Raw genomic sequence first — 19,919 nt, forward strand, 5'->3', positions numbered from 1 at the left:
CATATATATACATATATACATATACATGCACATAAGTAAAGGTGTAACTATACTATTAAGTTGGAAGTTTAAGCTATTTAAGTATAGATATAAAGTCATATTAAATCACAAAATAATACATTCAATACCAGATTACTAATAACACAGATACAGGTACACTTACCTATAAATATATTCAGGCAAAAGAAGTAATTAAATCAACGAAATACTCAAAAATAGCGACGCACAGGTAGATAGTACCCTAATTAAAAATAATAAGATACATATGTATATACTCACAGAGAACCAACCGACATACTAATAAGCATATATATATATATATATATACATATATATACATATATATATATATATATATATACATATATACATATATATAATCTTATGTATACACATACATACAAAAAATACACAAATATATGCACACAATCATATACTAATACACAACAACGCACACACACATATATATACTCACACATAAATATGTATAATTTACATAAATTATATATATAGAAATACAGAAGAATACAAATAATTTGGCAAGGGTACAGATAGATGCATACACACATAGAAACATACAAATGGATTGAATAAACATGGGAGGGTATACCAAATAATATAGAAATATATAGATCTAAGTACACACGGTCATAAAATAAATACATAGACACATACATATACACATAGACACACATGTATATAAGATAGGAGAAGTAAAGAATGAAATCAGGAGAGGAGAAAGTATATTAATAGAATATTAATAAATTATAGAAATCAGTGACAATTTTTAATTTATTTAAATTTTATATCTAAACTAAATTACTTAAAAGATGGGTTTTATAATGTTTGCAATTAATTGAATTTTCGTGCTTCTTATTTAATAATTTATCTCTTTCTCTAAAAGTAAGTATAAATAATTTCTCATAAAGACATAGGTAGCAAGGCGAGTTTAAAGATGAACAGGTTTTCGCTTTCTTTAAAATTTTCCAATTTACTATTGGGGAGTAACCTTGCTCTACTAGTTCATTGTAATATTTAGACAAGGAAGTTCTATTTTTGTACTCATTATTTTCAAAAGAGCACTTGTGACCGGTAAATCTTTCTTTAAAATTGTTATTTGTCATTCCTATGTAATATTTTTTTTCATTCGGATTTTCCTTAGTAGAAATAGTTGCTTGGTACACTACAGAAGTAATTTGACAATTTCCTTTAAGAGGGCATTTTGATTTAATTCTACAGTTACAACTTTCGGTAGCAATGGGTGTGCTATTTTTGTTTAATATTTTGTTATTATGTTTTTTAATTATTTTTTCAAGGTTTTCATTACAACTATAACTAAGTTTTATTGTATTTTTATTGAAAATTTTATGTAGTATGTTATTAATAGGGAAGTGCTTTTTAATTAAGTTTAAGAATTTCATTCCTAGATTTGTTTTAAGTTTCAGATTAAAAGGGGGATTGTACCACAGGATTTTTCTCTTACGGTTTCTATTTGTATTTGTGTTTGGGTGTGTTGGTTCTATGAACTCAATTTGGGTGTTTTTGTATCCACTATCCTTAAGGGCCCTGTTATAGAAATATTTATGTTTATTAAATGTTTCAAGATTGGAAGAATTGTCACTGATTCTTTTACTAATGGATTTGGGGATATGCCTAATGATAGATTTTGGGTGATTTGATAGGGGGTGTACATAAATTGGGTTTGAGTTTTCCTTCCTATATGGTTGGTAGATGCCTTTCCTTAAATCAAAGTAAATTGGAAAATTTTTTTAAAGAAAGCGAAAACCTGTTCATCTTTAAACTCGCCTTGCTACCTATGTCTTTATGAGAAATTATTTATACTTACTTTTAGAGAAAGAGATAAATTATTAAATAAGAAGCACGAAAATTCAATTAATTGCAAACATTATAAAACCCATCTTTTAAGTAATTTAGTTTAGATATAAAATTTAAATAAATTAAAAATTGTCACTGATTTCTATAATTTATTAATATTCTATTAATATACTTTCTCCTCTCCTGATTTCATTCTTTACTTCTCCTATCTTATATACATGTGTGTCTATGTGTATATGTATGTGTCTATGTATTTATTTTATGACCGTGTGTACTTAGATCTATATATTTCTATATTATTTGGTATACCCTCCCATGTTTATTCAATCCATTTGTATGTTTCTATGTGTGTATGCATCTATCTGTACCCTTGCCAAATTATTTGTATTCTTCTGTATTTCTATATATATAATTTATGTAAATTATACATATTTATGTGTGAGTATATATATGTGTGTGTGCGTTGTTGTGTATTAGTATATGATTGTGTGCATATATTTGTGTATTTTTTGTATGTATGTGTATACATAAGATTATATATATGTATATATGTATATATATATATATATATATATATATATATATATATGTATATATATGTATATATATATATATATATATGCTTATTAGTATGTCGGTTGGTTCTCTGTGAGTATATACATATGTATCTTATTATTTTTAATTAGGGTACTATCTACCTGTGCGTCGCTATTTTTGAGTATTTCGTTGATTTAATTACTTCTTTTGCCTGAATATATTTATAGGTAAGTGTACCTGTATCTGTGTTATTAGTAATCTGGTATTGAATGTATTATTTTGTGATTTAATATGACTTTATATCTATACTTAAATAGCTTAAACTTCCAACTTAATAGTATAGTTACACCTTTACTTATGTGCATGTATATGTATATATGTATATATATGTATATATATATATATATGTGTGTATGTGTGTGTATATTTGGGTATATATATGTGTGTGTGTGGTTATATATCTATATATATATATATATTTGTATTATATTCTTTTTATATACATAAATATTAGTAGTTTTTTATTTATAATTATTGGACCTATTTAATTTATTTAATCCCCTCTTATGGCTAAATATGTTATATTAAAAAGATAATAAATATTAATTTTATTCTGTTTTTATTATTATTATTATTATTATTATTATTATTATTACTATTATGTTTATTGTTATTAATAATAATTTTAATATTGTTTTATCATTATTTTTTTCTTTTATTCATATATTTATCTAATAAAAACGCGAAAACTTTAAACTTATATCATTTAGCATAAAGGGCCTAATTAATGGTAGACGTATGTTTGAATTGCGTTGATTTTACTCGTGGACGTATGTAAGAGGATAAATATGCTAGCAGAATGCATTCCCTGCCTTTTTTGACACGTTCATCTCTGACGCTTGGATTGTATCTTCTGTTTGTATTTGTAATAATATGCTTCATTACTGAATTGTATAATTGTTCATAAATTGGTTGACACGCAGATTTTTTTTTTTTTTTTTTTTTTTTTTTCTATATACTGTCAAATTCTTACTTTCTCTCTTTCTCTATTTAACTAGATCTCATTATTCTTTCCTTTTCCTTCTAGTTCTTATTCTCTTTATTATAACCCTTTGTTTCTTTTTTCTTTTCTTCTCCATATCATATATGTATATATATATATATATATATATATATATATATATATATATATATATATGATGTGGAGAGGGGGGGAGGGGAGGGATGAAGTATGTATGTGTGTATGTATGTATATATATATATATGGAAGTAAAGTATGTATATATGTATGTATGTATATATATATATATGTATATATATGTATATATGTATGTATATGTGTGTATATGTGTGTGTATGTGTATATGTATGTGTATATGTATATATTTTCTCTCTTCTTTTTCTCTCTATTTTGTTTTCTCTATATTTTCTTTCTCTATTTCTGTCTCTATTCCTTTTTTTCTTCTCAATCACTCTCTCCCCATTGTAATCTTTTAACTTTATTTAAATTGCCTCTCCCTTTTTACTTTTTTATTTAATTAAAGTCATGTGTTTTAAGTTTTTTAACTCCAACTTCTAAAGAGTTCCTACCTAAAATAAAAATCCATTATTCATTGAACTTTTGAATAGTCAAGTCGCTGCCTGATGATATCTGTTGTTTGATTGAAACAAGTGGCTGTTTGTAGCAGCGGGATGTGAGCATGTTTATATAACAATAAACAAGTATTATCAGCTCTTTTTATTGAGCACTATCTAACAACCTCGTTGAATTCATTAGTCCATTACTTTTGAATATAAAAAAACCCCGAGTATATATATATATATATATATATATATATATATATATATATATATATATATATATATATATAAGTGAAAGTGTGTGTGTGTGTGTGTGTCTGTCTGTGTATCTGTGTACATTTACCTACGCAATAACCCTGTCAATTTTTTGTCTACAGACTCGAAATGTGATATACAGGGTACTGAGATTTGGGAAAATCGATGTGATTGATTTTCTGACAGAAATTTGGCGATTAAGGGGTCAAAGTTTAATGATTTGACCTTTGAGAACTCTACCAAACTCCTCCTATAATTTTGGGTCTAAACATGTGAAATTTTAGATATAGGTTCCTTGGCATAACAGGAGTCAAATTTAAAAAAAATTGACGTTTTTTTTTTGTTTTGCTCAGCATACACCTCAAAACACCCGGGCAACGCCGGGCACCCATGCTAGTATTTACATACGAACGTTTCCTCAGGTGGAAGGAGGATCAACAAATGTCCCACCACATACATTTATGGTTATCGAAATCGGCGAAATAGTCCTGTTCTCAATCAAATTGGTTAATTGTTCCTGTTAGCGTATCACTGCGGTAAATTGGGAGGAAACACTGCATGTCTTCCTGTAGTGACTTTCTTCAAAATACATTGCTCTGTAGGGAGGCGCACTATTGATTGTATAAAATGGTTTTTCATTTAATCGCATGAATTAAAGTTTGAAATTCAAAATTCATGCATGTGCCCTAAACAGAAACAGAAGACTTATCAACGAACTCATTACTGATATTATAAAACAACTAGCGAGGGGTACCCGGCGTTTCCTGGGTGTTTGGAGGAGGGGTTAAAAGAAAAGTAAGTATGAGGATCGAACCCGAACCGTTAAGGCAAAGTTGTGAAAAAAAAAAAAAAAGTGCGACGTTAACCATTGCCCCACCGCGACATGCTTACGGAAACACGTTTGAATTTATTTAATTATTTGGATTTAGCAGGTGCTCGTTTTAATGAGGTCAGTTTGACTGCGGGATTTCGTTTACTGCTGAACGCTTTTTTCCCTCGCCCCAAAGATGTTATAGGAAAAAGACTAAGCCACATGCGGTGAGCGACAAATATTGAATACTTACCTTCCCGAAATTGAACAAATTAAATAGACAGGCGAGCTTTGTTGTTAACTGTGAGATATTACGATTTGTATGTGATATAAAAAGTTTTAAAAAGTTGTGAACCGACCGACCGCTTCTCTGAAAGAAGCCTTTTGTAGACACACAGAAAAAGCGAACACACATACATACATTTTCGCTTTTATATTTATAGATGTTATATAGTGCCTTTAAGTACAAGTTAAAATGCAAAAGTCAAGTATCATGGTTCAATTGTATTCATTGCAGTAACATCTATTTAGGACGCGACCTTTTCTTATAAAAGAATCTACTGTTGATTTTATACGCCGGGACTTTCGGGTTGTGTGGTGATAAAACTTCTCAAATACGTTCGTGATATTAAATTGAATAAAAGTATCAACGAATAAAATCAAAAATAGGTCTGACCTTTCTTTCGGTAATCGATTAACGATTTTCAATACTCATCAGAAGCATTCCGATAGAAAATTTATCTAAGAACACTTCCATACACATAAATTATACTGGTGTAAATTTTATAAAAATAAGACCAGCTGTTTCGGAGTGCATATACATATGTATACACACATTAGAATTCTTCCTTCAAACGCCTCGGCCTAACATTCACGGGCAATACGAACTGAGACAAATACACTGATAACATTGCAAAGGCTGTTGCAAGGAAGTTGCGTTTTTTTTTACATAGGCATCACCACTTATCAAGGCCCAGAGACCACTCGAGGATAAGGGTTAAGAGTGTACAGTAATCAATGGACAATATAGTAATCGTTAGTAATGGAAATTTGGTAATTTTTTTTTTTAACTTAAGTCGAACGGCTCATCAAAAACTTGTTTAGGTTGTACTTGAAGATTATCAGATTGTAGTCATTTGGAAAGCAGGAAAACGAAAGACAGTTCCACAGTCGTGCAGTTCTAAGAAAGAAGCTTTGTCCATGGAATCTACGTTTACGTTTAGGCACAGATAAAGAGTGGGGGTGGGATTATTGATAGTGGTTTCAACTAGACGAGTGTTTCTTGTGAAAGTTTGGTGAGGGGGGCATAAATTGTAGCTCAGTCGAGCACTTGTCATGAAAATAACGATAAAGCAGAGAAAAACTCGCGACATCTCTTCTGTGAGATAGAGGTTGCAGAGAAGAGAAAAGAGGCTACGAAGCCTATTTTGAACTCTATCAAGGCAGGACAAGTCCTTTCTAGCAGCTCCTGCCCAGATGTGGTAACAGTACTCTATCCATTGGTTCCCTCTATCATTTGGTCTCAAATGGTCTGTTATGCCGGAGCTGGGCATATGGGTATGAGCCCCCACTGCTCTATATAATGGTTCCATAAGGCGTGTGTCACTTATAACCTCTGACAGACAAATTCACGCCCATGCGTCCACGTCGCGAGACCGGTTAACACCGAATGAGCGGAAATGCAAGCGAGTGTTCAGCACTATAACTGTTCGTCTGCTCTTAAATCCAACTGCGTCTGCCAGCAACCGGCGGCGCCTGGTGATAACTGCGTCTGCAAGGAACTTGCGGCAACCTGTCTTCAAACCCATGGAACGACTGTCGATAATCGGCGGCTCCATGGTCGGACTATCCCTCTGCGTCTGCTGACAATCAGCGGCAAGGATATCTGTTCCTGGGCACACACCCACAGTGTACACTTGCGACTGGCGTCTGCCTGTGGTTACTACCGCCAAGGAACTTCATGAGAAATATGCACAATTATACAACTGCGGACCCTACTACGGCGTATGCGGGAGCCGACGCGCTTGTTCACCCGGTGGAACAAGTGTTAAATTTGCAAGCCGGGATGCTTCGAAGAAGACAGAACTACTTCTTCGCCTGTTGGAACGTCCGAACCCTGAGATCTGAGGTGGCACAAGCCCTAACGGTGCGCTCTCTACACCAATACAAGGTGGACGTCGCATGCTTGTCTGAGGTCAGATTACCAAACAGTGGTCACCAATCCATCAAGGTACCACAAGAAGATACTTCCTACCACCTCTATCACAGTGGGGTAACGGACAACTCAGGACTGTATGGCATCGGAATCGCTCTGAGCGACCACGCACAAAAATCTCTTTTGGACTGGGAACCCATTTCCCCTCGTCTTGCCTGAATTCGGCTAAAAGGAGTTATCCACAACGTCTCTGTCATCGCAGTCTATGCACCCACGCTAGACTCAGCCGACGCTATAAAGGATACCTTCTACAATGAATTACAAGCTGCCGTCGACGTAACCCCCGCCGGCGACATGCTTGTCATAGCAGGTGATTGGAATGGCAGAACTGGCAAGGCGGATGCTCAAACAAGATCTACGCTGGGCCCATTTGGCGTCGGGAATCGCTGTGCCAATGGCGAATGTATCATTAACTTAGCGATGAACAATCACCTCATTGTCTCCAATACGAAGTTTCAGCATCCAAATCATCACCTGGTGACGTGGTACTCGAATGACGGTGTCACGGCGAACCAGATAGACTACATTTTGATACGCAAACGCTGGGTAAGCAATATGCGTAACTGCCGCGCTTGCAGAGGTGCTGAAACAGGAAATACCCATGGATCGGATCATGTCCTTGTTAGAGCCAAGCTCACAATGCGACTGAAGGCCAACAAACACGTTTCCCGTCAAAAACGTCTTGATATCACAAAACTGAAAGTGGACGACACTGCGACTCAGTTTCGACTGGACCTACGCAACCGATTCAATGGTTTACAACCAGAAGAATCGGTGGGAGATATATGGAAAGCACTCAAAAAGGATGTCACTGAAGCAGCGGCCAACACCGTGGGTTTCATAAAGCGTCGTCAAAAGGACTGGATCTCAAGTCGAACGGTGAAATTGGGTGAGGAGGCTAAACGTGCCAGACTCAACAGAGATGCCAACTATCGTCGCCTTCGCCAAGAAACAACGCACTCTGCCCGCAACGACCGCAATGTCTACTGGCACAATATTGCAACTGACATGGAACATGCGGCCTCGGTAGGGGACTCCCGCAAGTTATATCAACTATTGAAGTCCAGCACACAGACGAGGTCATCCGTGAGCGAATCCATCCACAACAGTGGAGGTGAAATCATTACTGAGCTAAACGCACGATTGGATCGGTGGCACGAGCACTTCCGTGAACTCCTGAACCACCAGCCTCCACCTACAATACCAGGTCAAAACACCCCCACCGCTGCAGATCTCTACGATTGCTCGTCGGATACCCCCAGCCATGAAGAAATCAGAGCCATCATTGCCAAGTTGAAGAATAACAAAGCTCCAGGCGAGGACGGTATCTCGGCTGATGTCTACAAGATTGGAATCGATGAATTACCCCTCGCCTACACCAGCTGATTTCTGAGATTTGGAATAGTGGGGAGATTCCCCAAGATTGGAGTGACGCCATCCTTCTTCCCTTTTTTAAGAAGGGTGACAAACGGACATGTAGTAACTACAGAGGCATCAGCCTTATAGATGTCGCTGCCAAAGTCTTCACTATCCTCATTCTGAGACGGTTTCAATACGAAAGGGACAGAAGGACTCATCCCTAACCAATGCGGATTCCGACCTGGCCGCGGATGCTTCGACCAAATATTCACGCTGAGGCGAGCCTTGGAACAGCGCTGGTGCTACCAACAGCGTACAATCGTATGCTTTATCGACTTCGCTGCCGCTTTTGACTCGGTCGACCGCGGTACCCTGTGGACAGTGATGGAAGCAGATGGTATCCCCCCGAAGCTACTCAACTTGATCAAGGCCTACTACCATCGGACTCGCACGCGTGTCCGCTGTTATGGCCAAGACTCCTCTTTCTTCAACGTCAGCAGTGGTGTCCGCCAGGGATGCGCGCTCTCGCCCACCCTTTTCAATTACGCTATTGATTGGATCATGGAGCAGGCGCTGCCTGGATATCCTGGCGTCGTGGTGGGGCGTAACTTTCATCTCACCGATTTGGACTATGTGGACGATATTGCGGTTCTCGGGGAGAGCTACAGAGACATACAGACGGTGCTGAACCGAATCCAGGAGAAGGCAGCTGCCATTGGCATGAGAATAAATGCCAGCAAGATGAAGATTCTATCAGCTGGCATCCACCAAGCAGAAAGGTCCTCCGTCACTCTCAACGGGGAAACCCTCGAGGAGACGGATAGCTTCAAATACCTGGGCTGAACGTTCATTGGTACCGGTCAAGGCATGAATGAGATTGAAGCGCGCATTAATGCCGCACGAGCTGCCTTTTGGCGACTCCAAAGGTGATTATGGTCACGGCCTGAAATACGTCTGAGGACAAAAATACGAATCTACCAGGCCCTCGTCCGCTCAATACTTTTGTATGGATGTGAGACCTGGCCCATACGGAAAGCAGATCTGCGACACGTAGAAGTTTTCGACCACTACAATCTCCGCCGCATTCTCCATGTCGGTCTCTTGGATTTCGTCGCCAACAAAGAAGTCCGGTGTCGCTGCAATCTCCAGGCAATTACTGACCTACTGCGGGCCCGACGCCTTCGATGGTTCGGCCATGCCTCTCGCTGTGATGCAGGGGTCTTTATCCACGAGGCTATCTCCCCACGTCCTCTACCCGGCTGGAAAAAACGTGTCGGTGGCCAGCTAAGAACGTGGCTCGGGACTATCAAAGCCGATGCTGAGCTTATTTCGGGCATGCTCATCTATGGCCTGTCTCGTTGGAGACGTGACTGGCTATTGCTCACTCGGGATCTTGCCTCCGATCGCCGGGCTTGGGCCGCAGCGATACGAGATGTGCATCTTCATGAAGCCGACTCAACTCCTCCAGGGTGAATGTCGTTTCAAGTACAAGTACAAAGTTCCCTCTATCATACTAGAAGACTACTTACACTTACGTGACTATGTACAGTTACAAGACTACCAGTCGTCCATTCATGAAGTGTGGTTGTCACATTCGGGCTGATGCATCTACCACTAGTCTCTCCCTCTTGGATGGGGTTCAAAAAAGAGTTTTCAATTTAATAGGTCTAGCTTAATCAACTAAGCTCCGACCCCTGTCCCATCGCCACCGTGTTGCATCTCTGTTCTTGTTTTACAAATATTTTAGGGGAATGAACTAGTTATGCCCCCTCCACGTACATATCCCCTCTTAGCAACAAAATCACACCCCTTCACTGTTGAAGTCCCTAAATCTCAGAAAGCTTGCTACACTAATAGCTTCTTCCTCAAAAAAGCTAGACTTTGACATTTTCTTTCCTGCTAACTGATTTCCTGACTGTACTGACGTGCAGATGTTTAAATGTAATGTAAACAAACAGCTTGATGAACAGATACTACACTTTGAGGTATTTATTTGCTCCCCCAGAGAGCAAATCAGGCATAAGGCCGATTTTTAAAGTGAGGAGTGACGGGGAAATGAGGACCACCTCCCCGGGGAGTAGGGGAGCTGGATAGTGACAATTGGTATGAAGGGTTGCTCCTACATTGACCAAGGTCTTATATGTGGGGTTTCCCCCACATATGGTCTTTGCTTGCAGTATCTGTCGGAATAGATGCTACACTTTGAGGTATTTATTTGCTTCCCCACTGAGCAAATTAATCACAAAGCCAGCTTGTTAATCTTTGCTAGACATTGTCCCATATAGTCGCCTCTGAAGTTCAAATGGCGATACGCCTAGTTAGAGATGAACGTGACTAAGAAAAAACTAGTAATCTGCTGACAATCTGTCAGTATTGTTCGTGTATCTACCAATAAAATGACACTTTCGGTTGATTAGTCTAATTCCCTATGGAATCCTCAAGCATGAACAACAAAATGATTGACACTTATACACCTTCGTTTTGAGTCAAACCGGAAGCGACATTCTTTGCCCCTGTCACTGAGTACAAGAATGAATTGATCGGATTCAAATACGGGATCAAAATAAAAGTGACCTTAACAAAAAATGTATGTGATCATAGAAACGGAACATTTACCTTCGGGTCAAAATCAAAGTGTAGTATCTGTTCTTCGGATACAGCACTACAATTTCTTGTTCTCTGTCAGTGGAGGAGAAATATATCACGACTGGGACAATTTTTATTTTTGTTCCTTTTCTCCACATTAAAAAACGACCATCTGTGTGTGTGTGTGTGTGTGTGTGTGTGTGTGTGTGTGTACATTATTGTATATATTTTTATTTTAAATATAAATTTTATACCACGAAGTTATAGGTCTGTGTGTGTATGTGTGTGTGTGGGTGTGTGTGTATGTGTGTACATTATTGTATATATTTTTATTTTAAATATAAATTTTATACCACGAAGTTATAGGTGTGTATGTGTGTGTGTTCATATACGTTTTGAGGAAATCACGATGAATCATATTTACGCCGAGATAAACTTGGCGTAAATGATAGCAAATATCTTGACACATTAGTTAATAGTCTTAGAAATGAAAGAAAGAAACGAATAAGACGAAGAAGCTACGTGTGAATGAAAATGAAGTCGATGGGGACGGTGCTAGTGGCGGGGCTTGTTTGTTTCTTGAGGTGCAATGCACTAAGCGGGTCAGCAGATTAATTGCATCTATTAAGACCATATGTTTGCAAACTTTCATCCTGACGTGTTCTTTTTTATTATTTAAACAAATCTGTAGATTGTATAACATTTTGTTTTCGTTTCGCGTTGTTTCTCTCTTTTATTTTTCCCCGGCCATTTTTTTTTTTCATAATGCGTTAACAATATAGAAGACACCGACTTAATTGCTGACTGAATTGTACTACGCCATTTCAGTATTTCGGTTTTTGTTGAGTGCAAGAATATATATATATATATATATATATATATATATATATATATATATATATGTGTGTGTGTGTGTGTGTGTGTGTGTGTGTGTGTGTGTGTGTGTGGATATATATATATATATATATGTAGAAGTATATTTCCTTATTATATATTAATCCTTATGTAAGAAATTCAACGTGATTATAGAGCAATAAATTATAAGACTTGAAACATCAAACGACCCTAGTTGTCTCCCTTTAACTATTATAAGTACCTACGACGACCTGTTTTCCACATAATTTTTCAACTAATTTTTGGAAAATTAATAACGTGATGGATTATATCCCTTTGTAGTTAGGTTTTCCCAACTACCGAGAACCGTAATAGATTGTAACGAAAGAGAATAATAAAATATTAAATAATAAAAATAGAATAGGATCCCTAACTTGGAATGTTGTATGAGGATTAATAAATATAAGGTAATGTCATTCTTTATTTCCTTATTTAATCAAATATTAAGCTAAAACTGGTTTTAAATCTAATAATAAGATAGTCGATATTTTGTAAACATTGAAGCCACGATTGGGTGAATACGAAACTAAAAATAACCGTAACGTTATAGCTACGTTGTTCTGGCCATATTATAAATATAAAAATAAAATTTAAAAAAAAAATTTTAAAAAAATTAATTATGTGAAATAAAGAAATATAGAAATCTAATTTAGGAATTCAATGAATACTATTATTAAAATATATTAAATGGCTACGGGTTTTTGTGGAAACTTCTTATGGCAGGTTTTTAAATAAGGATACGAAAATTAGGTGATATATTAATATTTAAATATGCTCTTGACAAAGGATGCGTCCAGGATAAATATTTTCGCTTGCTCCATTTCTTTTAGTTAATTTTCTTTAAATAATGTTTGATTGTTAAGTGTTTTTTATTCAATAATTCTGAAGAAAGGCTGGTTATGTAAAGATTTTCAAACGCCATAATGCTTAAAATTTTCCAACCAGTCTTGAAACAATTGTAACTTACAATGAAATACACTTTTTGTTGCTACCAATTCCTTTTTTGAAATCTTGGTTTTGTTAATACAGTATATATATATATATATATATATATATATATATATATATATATATATATATAGAGAGAGAGAGAGAGAGAGAGAGAGAGAGAGAGAAAATAAAAAGGAACAAACCGTATTATGTGTTAACCAACGTTTCGTCTTTATTTCGAGACTTCCTCTGGGTGAGTCTCGAAATAAAGACGAAACGTTGGTGAACACATAATACGGTTTGTTCCTTTTTTATTTTCTCTATTTTGTCGGAATACTATTTCCATTATTCTCATCATATATATATATATATATATATATATATATATATATATATATATATATATATATATATATATATATTTCGGAGTAAGACTCCTTTATCAATCATTTTTTTTTCTCTCTTCTTCCACGACATGATGTAGTGGGAGATAGTTCGATGAAGAGTCCACGTGATGTTGTTAACTGCGGGGTTTTTATGAAGCCGGATTGGTGACGCGTGGTCGCGCATTTTGAAATACACAAAAATAACCACCCATATATATATATATATATATATATATATATATATATATATATATATATATATATATATATATATATTGTTTAGAAATCAAGTGTAGTGAAAAGTATTCCTATGTTCAATTATCCTCACAAATCCCTTAAACACTCGGGGATATTGTCCAGTTGGCATTCGAGTTTTTTTCTAGTATGTGTACGTGTGTCTATAAGATATGTCTGGAGGTGAGAGGAAGGAAGGAAAAAGATTACGCCCATAATTAGGATTGTCCGTGTGTATATGATTTTCTACTATAGAAATTAGGTTTGACAAACCCTCGAAAAGTTTATTTATTGATAAATCTTTTTGAATTGACATCGTTTATTTAGAATGAATAAAACTTAGCTGATCCCCATTGAGATAACGTCAAGCGGTCCTCGGGATAAGTACTTTGTAATCTGGGTTCAAATTCATCTTTTCTTGCTGCGGTCACATTGCTTTCTCTATTATCTGGGAAAAATAAAGAAAGCCTGGTAAAGGAACAGATAGTTATAGATAGATAGATAGATAGATAGATAGATAGATAGATAGATAGACAAAGAGAGAGAGAGAGGGAGAAAGAGCGATGGAGGCGTAATCGAGGGAGAGTACGACAGTGTCGGAAGTGGAAAACAAAGTACTGTAGGACCCCGGGATACGGCATTAAAAATTAGTAACAAAATACAGTACCGTACATCCGATGTCTCCGTTCAGTCTCGAAAGACAAAGGATACCCCCTGTAAGGGCAGCTGCGCGTATAATTGTATTGCAAGGGTTGCTCAATCCCAACCACACCTCTCCTGCAACGGCACTGTTTGAGTCTAATATAAAAAAAAAAATTCAAGACGACTGGAAACAATGTCGAGATAAGTGGAAAGTATATACAGCACCTAGAAGTTCCAAATGGTCATCCATCTGGTATTGACCCGGCTCATAGTTGCTTAACTTCGGTGATCCAACGGAAATCGTTGTGTCAACATGATTTTGCCGAATTACACAGTACATAATACACATGCATATAATCAAATAACATTATAAATAACACCGTAAGGCGAGGTAAATACCGTAACCAAAGGTCCGGAAAAAACGTCGTATTCCATATCGTAACCTGAAAAAACTGTATCCGGGGTTCTACTGTAGATTTCCTTTTTTTTTTTACATTTTCACCCCCAAACAAGGCACATTGCCACTTTGGTGTAGGGGGCTACTATTAGGGGCAACAACTACTGGGGTACTATGTTGGGATGCGGGCAGCAAGATTTCGGCTCACGTTACACTTGAACTTCTGCATGTCAGTACAGTTAAGGAAGCAGGGACCTGGAATGGAATTCCAGAGTCTAGCGGTTCTGGGGAAGAAACTACTAGAGTAGAAAGATCTTTTACATCTAGGGATCTCTACTGTGTGGGGGTGGGATTTAGCTGCCTGTCGGGTTTGTCGAGGGTGTCTACGTCGTGGGGGCACAAGTGTCTGCAGTTCGTCAGAGCCTTCACCATTAATATACTTGTAGAACAGGCAGATGAAAAAAAAGAAAGCGGAAGTCGACAATTCCGAGTAAAGATCGAGAAAAGAAATGAAAATAGCGCAATATAAAAAAAATCACCTAAAAACTGCGTAGTTCATTTGTAGTTTTATCATATATACATATACAATCAGGGAGACACAACGTTGTCCGGGATCGATTGAGAATAATTCCACCTTCCCATACTTTTATCATCGAAATCCGTGAAATCGTCCATTTTTAATCAAATTGATTGATTGATAGCCCAACCCCCCTCGCAGTGTACCGGGAGGAAGCTTTACTTCGCAGTGACTGAGCTCATATTACTTGTAGTCTACATTGCACTGTAGAGAATATATTGTTCATTATATGCTTTTCATTTTTCAAGTAGCAGGGGGGGAAGATATAAACAAGGACTGTTTTAGTCTATTATTTATTTAATATTGTGTTTATGCATTTATTAATATATATATATATATATATATATATATGATTAGTTTTTTTGGAAAAAGAATTCCAGCAGAGTGCTCAATTAAAAGGAAAATCCAAATTTTAAGAGCGTACTTATATTTTGTGTACAGAAAGTTGTTAGTTGAGACAGGTCATTGGTACCGTCGGTTTCAAGCCCGATAATAAGGCCCGTTTAAGGTATCCTTATCGAGCTCTCTTCAGCCAATATTCGTCTATCTTATAACCGGAAGTGTGAAGTATATATACCTCGCGAATCCACGTTCAAATCTCGTTTTGTTTAATCCCGCCCCCCTTTTTTTTTTTTTTTTTTTTTTCTATCTATATCTATATATATATATATATATATATATATATATATATATATATATATATATATATATATATATATATATATATATATCGGGTAATGTAATACCTAATTTTCAACTTTGAATTATTTAAATTTAAGATCTAATTTCGAAAAAATGTTTTTTTTTTACATGAATCGATTTTAATTTGAACCCCATTTAATTTAAAAATCTCTTTCCTTATGTATAAAAACTTTAAAATCTGTATTGGTATCGGTTAAAAACTTAAAAATTCGTTTAATTATATCGAACATTTAAAAATTTCCAAAAATACGTTTAAAGTTTTAAAAAATATATTTTTAATTATATCGAATCACGTTTAAAAATTTCGAAATACGTTTAAAAATTATTTTTTAAAAACCCAAATCTTTCAAGGTTTGGGGAAGTGAGTATTTATCTATCCTAAGTGATTTCCCTAGTTTATTAACATTATTATATTTTTCTATAGTTTTAAATTCGAAATAGATTATAAATTACATTTATAAAATATAATATATATATATATATATATATATATATATATATATATATATATATATATATATATATATATATATATGACATTAATTAAAAATCTATAATATAATTGCGATTAAAATCCAAGTTTACCGACTAATTATTTATGTATTTACAATTTTTTTTCCTTATATATATATATATAAAAAAAACATCTAAGTGTTGTTCTTTTCATTGATCCAATTTATTAGGAGACCCTTCCTTCTATGTATGCAACTTTTCAAAGCTTCACTCCTCACATTTAAACATTTTATTTTTGGGTCATGAATGGACCGGAGGATGTAGTATTTCTCTGCGTTACAGAGTGAGCATTGACTTAATTCCGGGACGTATGCTGGTCTATGCTCTATTTTTCTCCATTTTATGGAAAAGGGTGTATTTTTTTCTTTAAGCTCCCACACGCGGGTAGCTAATGCTGTATTCATCCTTGTTTTAGCTCTAAAGGAGCTCATATGTGCATAATATCTTTGTTTAAATTGGCCTTTTGTCATACCTATATATATTTCCGGTATATTTGTGGATTGTTCCGTTACTGTGGCCTCATAGACAAGGGATTCAGCTTTACAATTACCCTCCAATGGACAGCTATTTTTGGTCCTGCAAGAGCAGCCTGCGTTATCTATCTTTTTTGGTTCTTTGGATATTATCGACTTTATTGATGGAGCTGTCGAGTAACTAACTTTCACCGTGTTTCTATTAAAAAGTTTATGTAGTCTATGTGTTCTTGGAAAATGTTTGTCTAGAAGGCTAAGAAAACAATGCCCTACTCTAGTTTTAGTGTTCAATGAAAACGGAGGTAAGAACCAGATTATTTTCCGTTTCCTCTTTCGTTTTATATTTTCTTTATTCTGTGTTTGTTGAAATTTTATGTTTTCATTGAACCCACTTTGATGCAGTGCGTCATTATAAGGAAAAAGAAAAATGTGTTTATAACTTTAAAAGACCACAAGGAAAATTTTAATAATAGGCCAACCTGCAGGTTAATAAACCCGGCTAAACACGCCGAAACAATCATTATTGCATCAATATAGAATCCTTTCGTGCTATCCTCCTCAGAAAAATAGAAATGTTAAGCCAAGAAAGAAAAGAAATCTGCATGACAATATAAAGTCGGAAAAAAGGAACTCCATAGAAGATCCAGCATCGCGTATATACTTAATAGCCATCTTGGAATTAAGTGTATATATATATATATATATATATATATATATAAATATATATATATATATATATATATATATATATATATATATATATATATATATATATTGAATTTGGAAACATGAATCTCACAGGTAAAGATCCATTTTTATAACATGAATAGGCTAGCTAAATTAATTAAAAATAGGAAACTAGATCTAATATCTGTAATATTTTTTCTTCTTTAGATTAAGGGAGGTGGTATTTGATCAACACTGCTGGGGAGCTATGATTTAATATACTAATTTTTTTTTAAATCCCTGGAACAGTGTTTCATGGTAAACAACTGATGATCCCTTTAATTACCATTAGTACTATAATGAATTTGAGAGAGCAAGTTGATTCAGTGATTCCAGGTTATTAAATGACTTACAAAATAGTTTTCTAACGAATGATGAAAAAAATGAACAGTAAATAAGTTTTTTTTTTTGTATAGTTTTGAAGGTTAAAAAACTTCCAAGACTACTATATATATAAGTATTATTTCCCAATACATGTAAGGAAATTCGCGTTTATTAATGGAAAATACGGAAACACAATAGCGTATAAAATTTGATATCATTTTCAGTTTTTTTTTTTTTTAATGAAAATAATGCAAATAATTCGACTCTCATCAACCTAAGTGTTTCACCTGTCCTTCCGTATAATCGACATCGTTTTGTTGTATGCTCCATTCAACAGTTCAACGGACGTATTAAAAAAAAGAAGAAGAAGAAAAGAAAAGGAGAAACAACTTTCCTTTTTGTGTGCGTGGAGCCATCATTTCTGATGATTGTCATCCTCCTTTCGAGGTTCAATTCAATCTAACAAGGGCATTTGTCTGCCTTGACTTGCGGTGGCCACTCGAGGTTGACAGGTTTATAATGCTTGTCAACCATAAAAACCTGTAATTTTTTTGTTCCATTAGGAACAAGAGGCCGGCAAGAGAGAAATAAATAATATAATAATAAAAAAAAACTTGTTCGCGCCTTTAAACAATGGAGGATGAACAGTGAGATATCCGGACGGGAAGTGTCGCTTAACTGATCTTTGCGCCGTCTTGGAAAAAAAAAAGAGTGAGAAGAATAAAAAATGCTGGACGGATACCGATAGATGCTAATGCAGAACCTATCTAATATAAAACAAACTATTGAATTTTTACCAAAAATTGTAGAAATACCACGTCGTATTCAACAATTTTGAAAGGTTTAGCAGAGAAGCCAACGAACACACATACAAGGTCAAAATGTCAAATATGTAACAAATAAATGTTACCAAAGGCAAGTCACTCTTCTACGTGCCTGAATAATTTCTATATGCTTTAACGTATTTTAAAGCTTTTATTCAATTTGAAAAAAAACGATACTGAGTTGGTATGTTCAACCGACACGAACATGTAAAACAAAAACATGCTGTCTTCAGAGAATGTCACTACACATGAATATTATGTTTCAGTTCATGCGATTTCAAAAGTTATTTTTTTAAATATACGACTCGGGTACCATCCGCTAGAATCGAAACCAGTAAGTTTAGCACTTTAACCTCCATTTAACTACCCCGTGTCTTTACCGACTGAGCTACCGCCTTTTACCAATTTTTTTTTATCTATTCTTCCATTTTCTCACCCCACATTAAAAAAAACCTACTACTACTACCACCACCACCATCATCATCATCATCATCATCATCATCATCATTATATTATTACGTTTATCGCTCCGTCCGTTATCATGCTGTGCATCCACAAAAAAGGAAAGTGGAATATTCCAAATAAACCTTGTCACCCTAAAAACTTATTTAAAAAAATTGGTGTCACTGTTGAGGCAAAGCTAATAAAAATGATTTGTCTTTCTTGGCCTTTTGGCTAAGATCAAAGTGTAGTATCTGTTCTTCGAGTGCTACATTTCAATTTCTTCTCTCTCAGTGGAAGAGAAATCCTTTACGACTAAGACAATTTTTTCTCCACGTTAAAAACGACCCTGGTGTCTAAATCTGTCCGTGGCGAGGCATTGTGAATAGGTACTATGCTTAATGTAACAAAGTTTTAATATTAAAAAAGTAACCGGAAAAAGTTATTTTTGATTTAATTACAAAACGCCCTGGAAATGTTACTTCTGATTAATTATAAAATGCCCTGGAAAATGTCCGTTCTGATTATTTTCTTTTGGGGGGGGGATAACTTGCCTCCCCACAAGGGCGGAATTGGACATGAGGTCGGGTAAAAATTTAGGGGGAAACCAGCTCCCCAAAAGGGGCACTCTGGTCAATACCAAAAATAAAAATTGTACCAGTAATGAAGGATTTCT

General features: G+C 35.2%; 2 protein-coding genes and 1 pseudogene across 2 annotated transcripts; all 3 read left to right on the top strand.

Moving 5' to 3' along the window:
- The first annotated feature begins 6,989 nt into the window (after positions 1-6,989).
- Positions 6,990-7,394, top strand: LOC145297895 (uncharacterized). Its single transcript, XM_080144227.1, has one exon. The coding sequence runs from the start codon at positions 6,990-6,992 to the stop codon at positions 7,392-7,394; it is 405 nt and encodes a 134-aa protein (XP_080000353.1).
- Positions 7,395-7,529: 135 nt separating this feature from the next.
- Positions 7,530-8,621, top strand: LOC145297896 (uncharacterized). The gene has a single exon (XM_080144228.1). The coding sequence runs from the start codon at positions 7,530-7,532 to the stop codon at positions 8,619-8,621; it is 1,092 nt and encodes a 363-aa protein (XP_080000354.1).
- Positions 8,622-19,456: 10,835 nt separating this feature from the next.
- On the top strand, positions 19,457-19,572 carry LOC145297977 (U2 spliceosomal RNA; annotated as a pseudogene).
- Positions 19,573-19,919: the final 347 nt, after the last annotated feature.

The sequence above is a fragment of the Euprymna scolopes genome, chromosome 18 (assembly GCF_053919585.1).
Source record: "Euprymna scolopes isolate OS-2025 chromosome 18, ASM5391958v1, whole genome shotgun sequence".
Lineage (NCBI taxonomy): Eukaryota > Metazoa > Mollusca > Cephalopoda > Sepiida > Sepiolidae > Euprymna > Euprymna scolopes.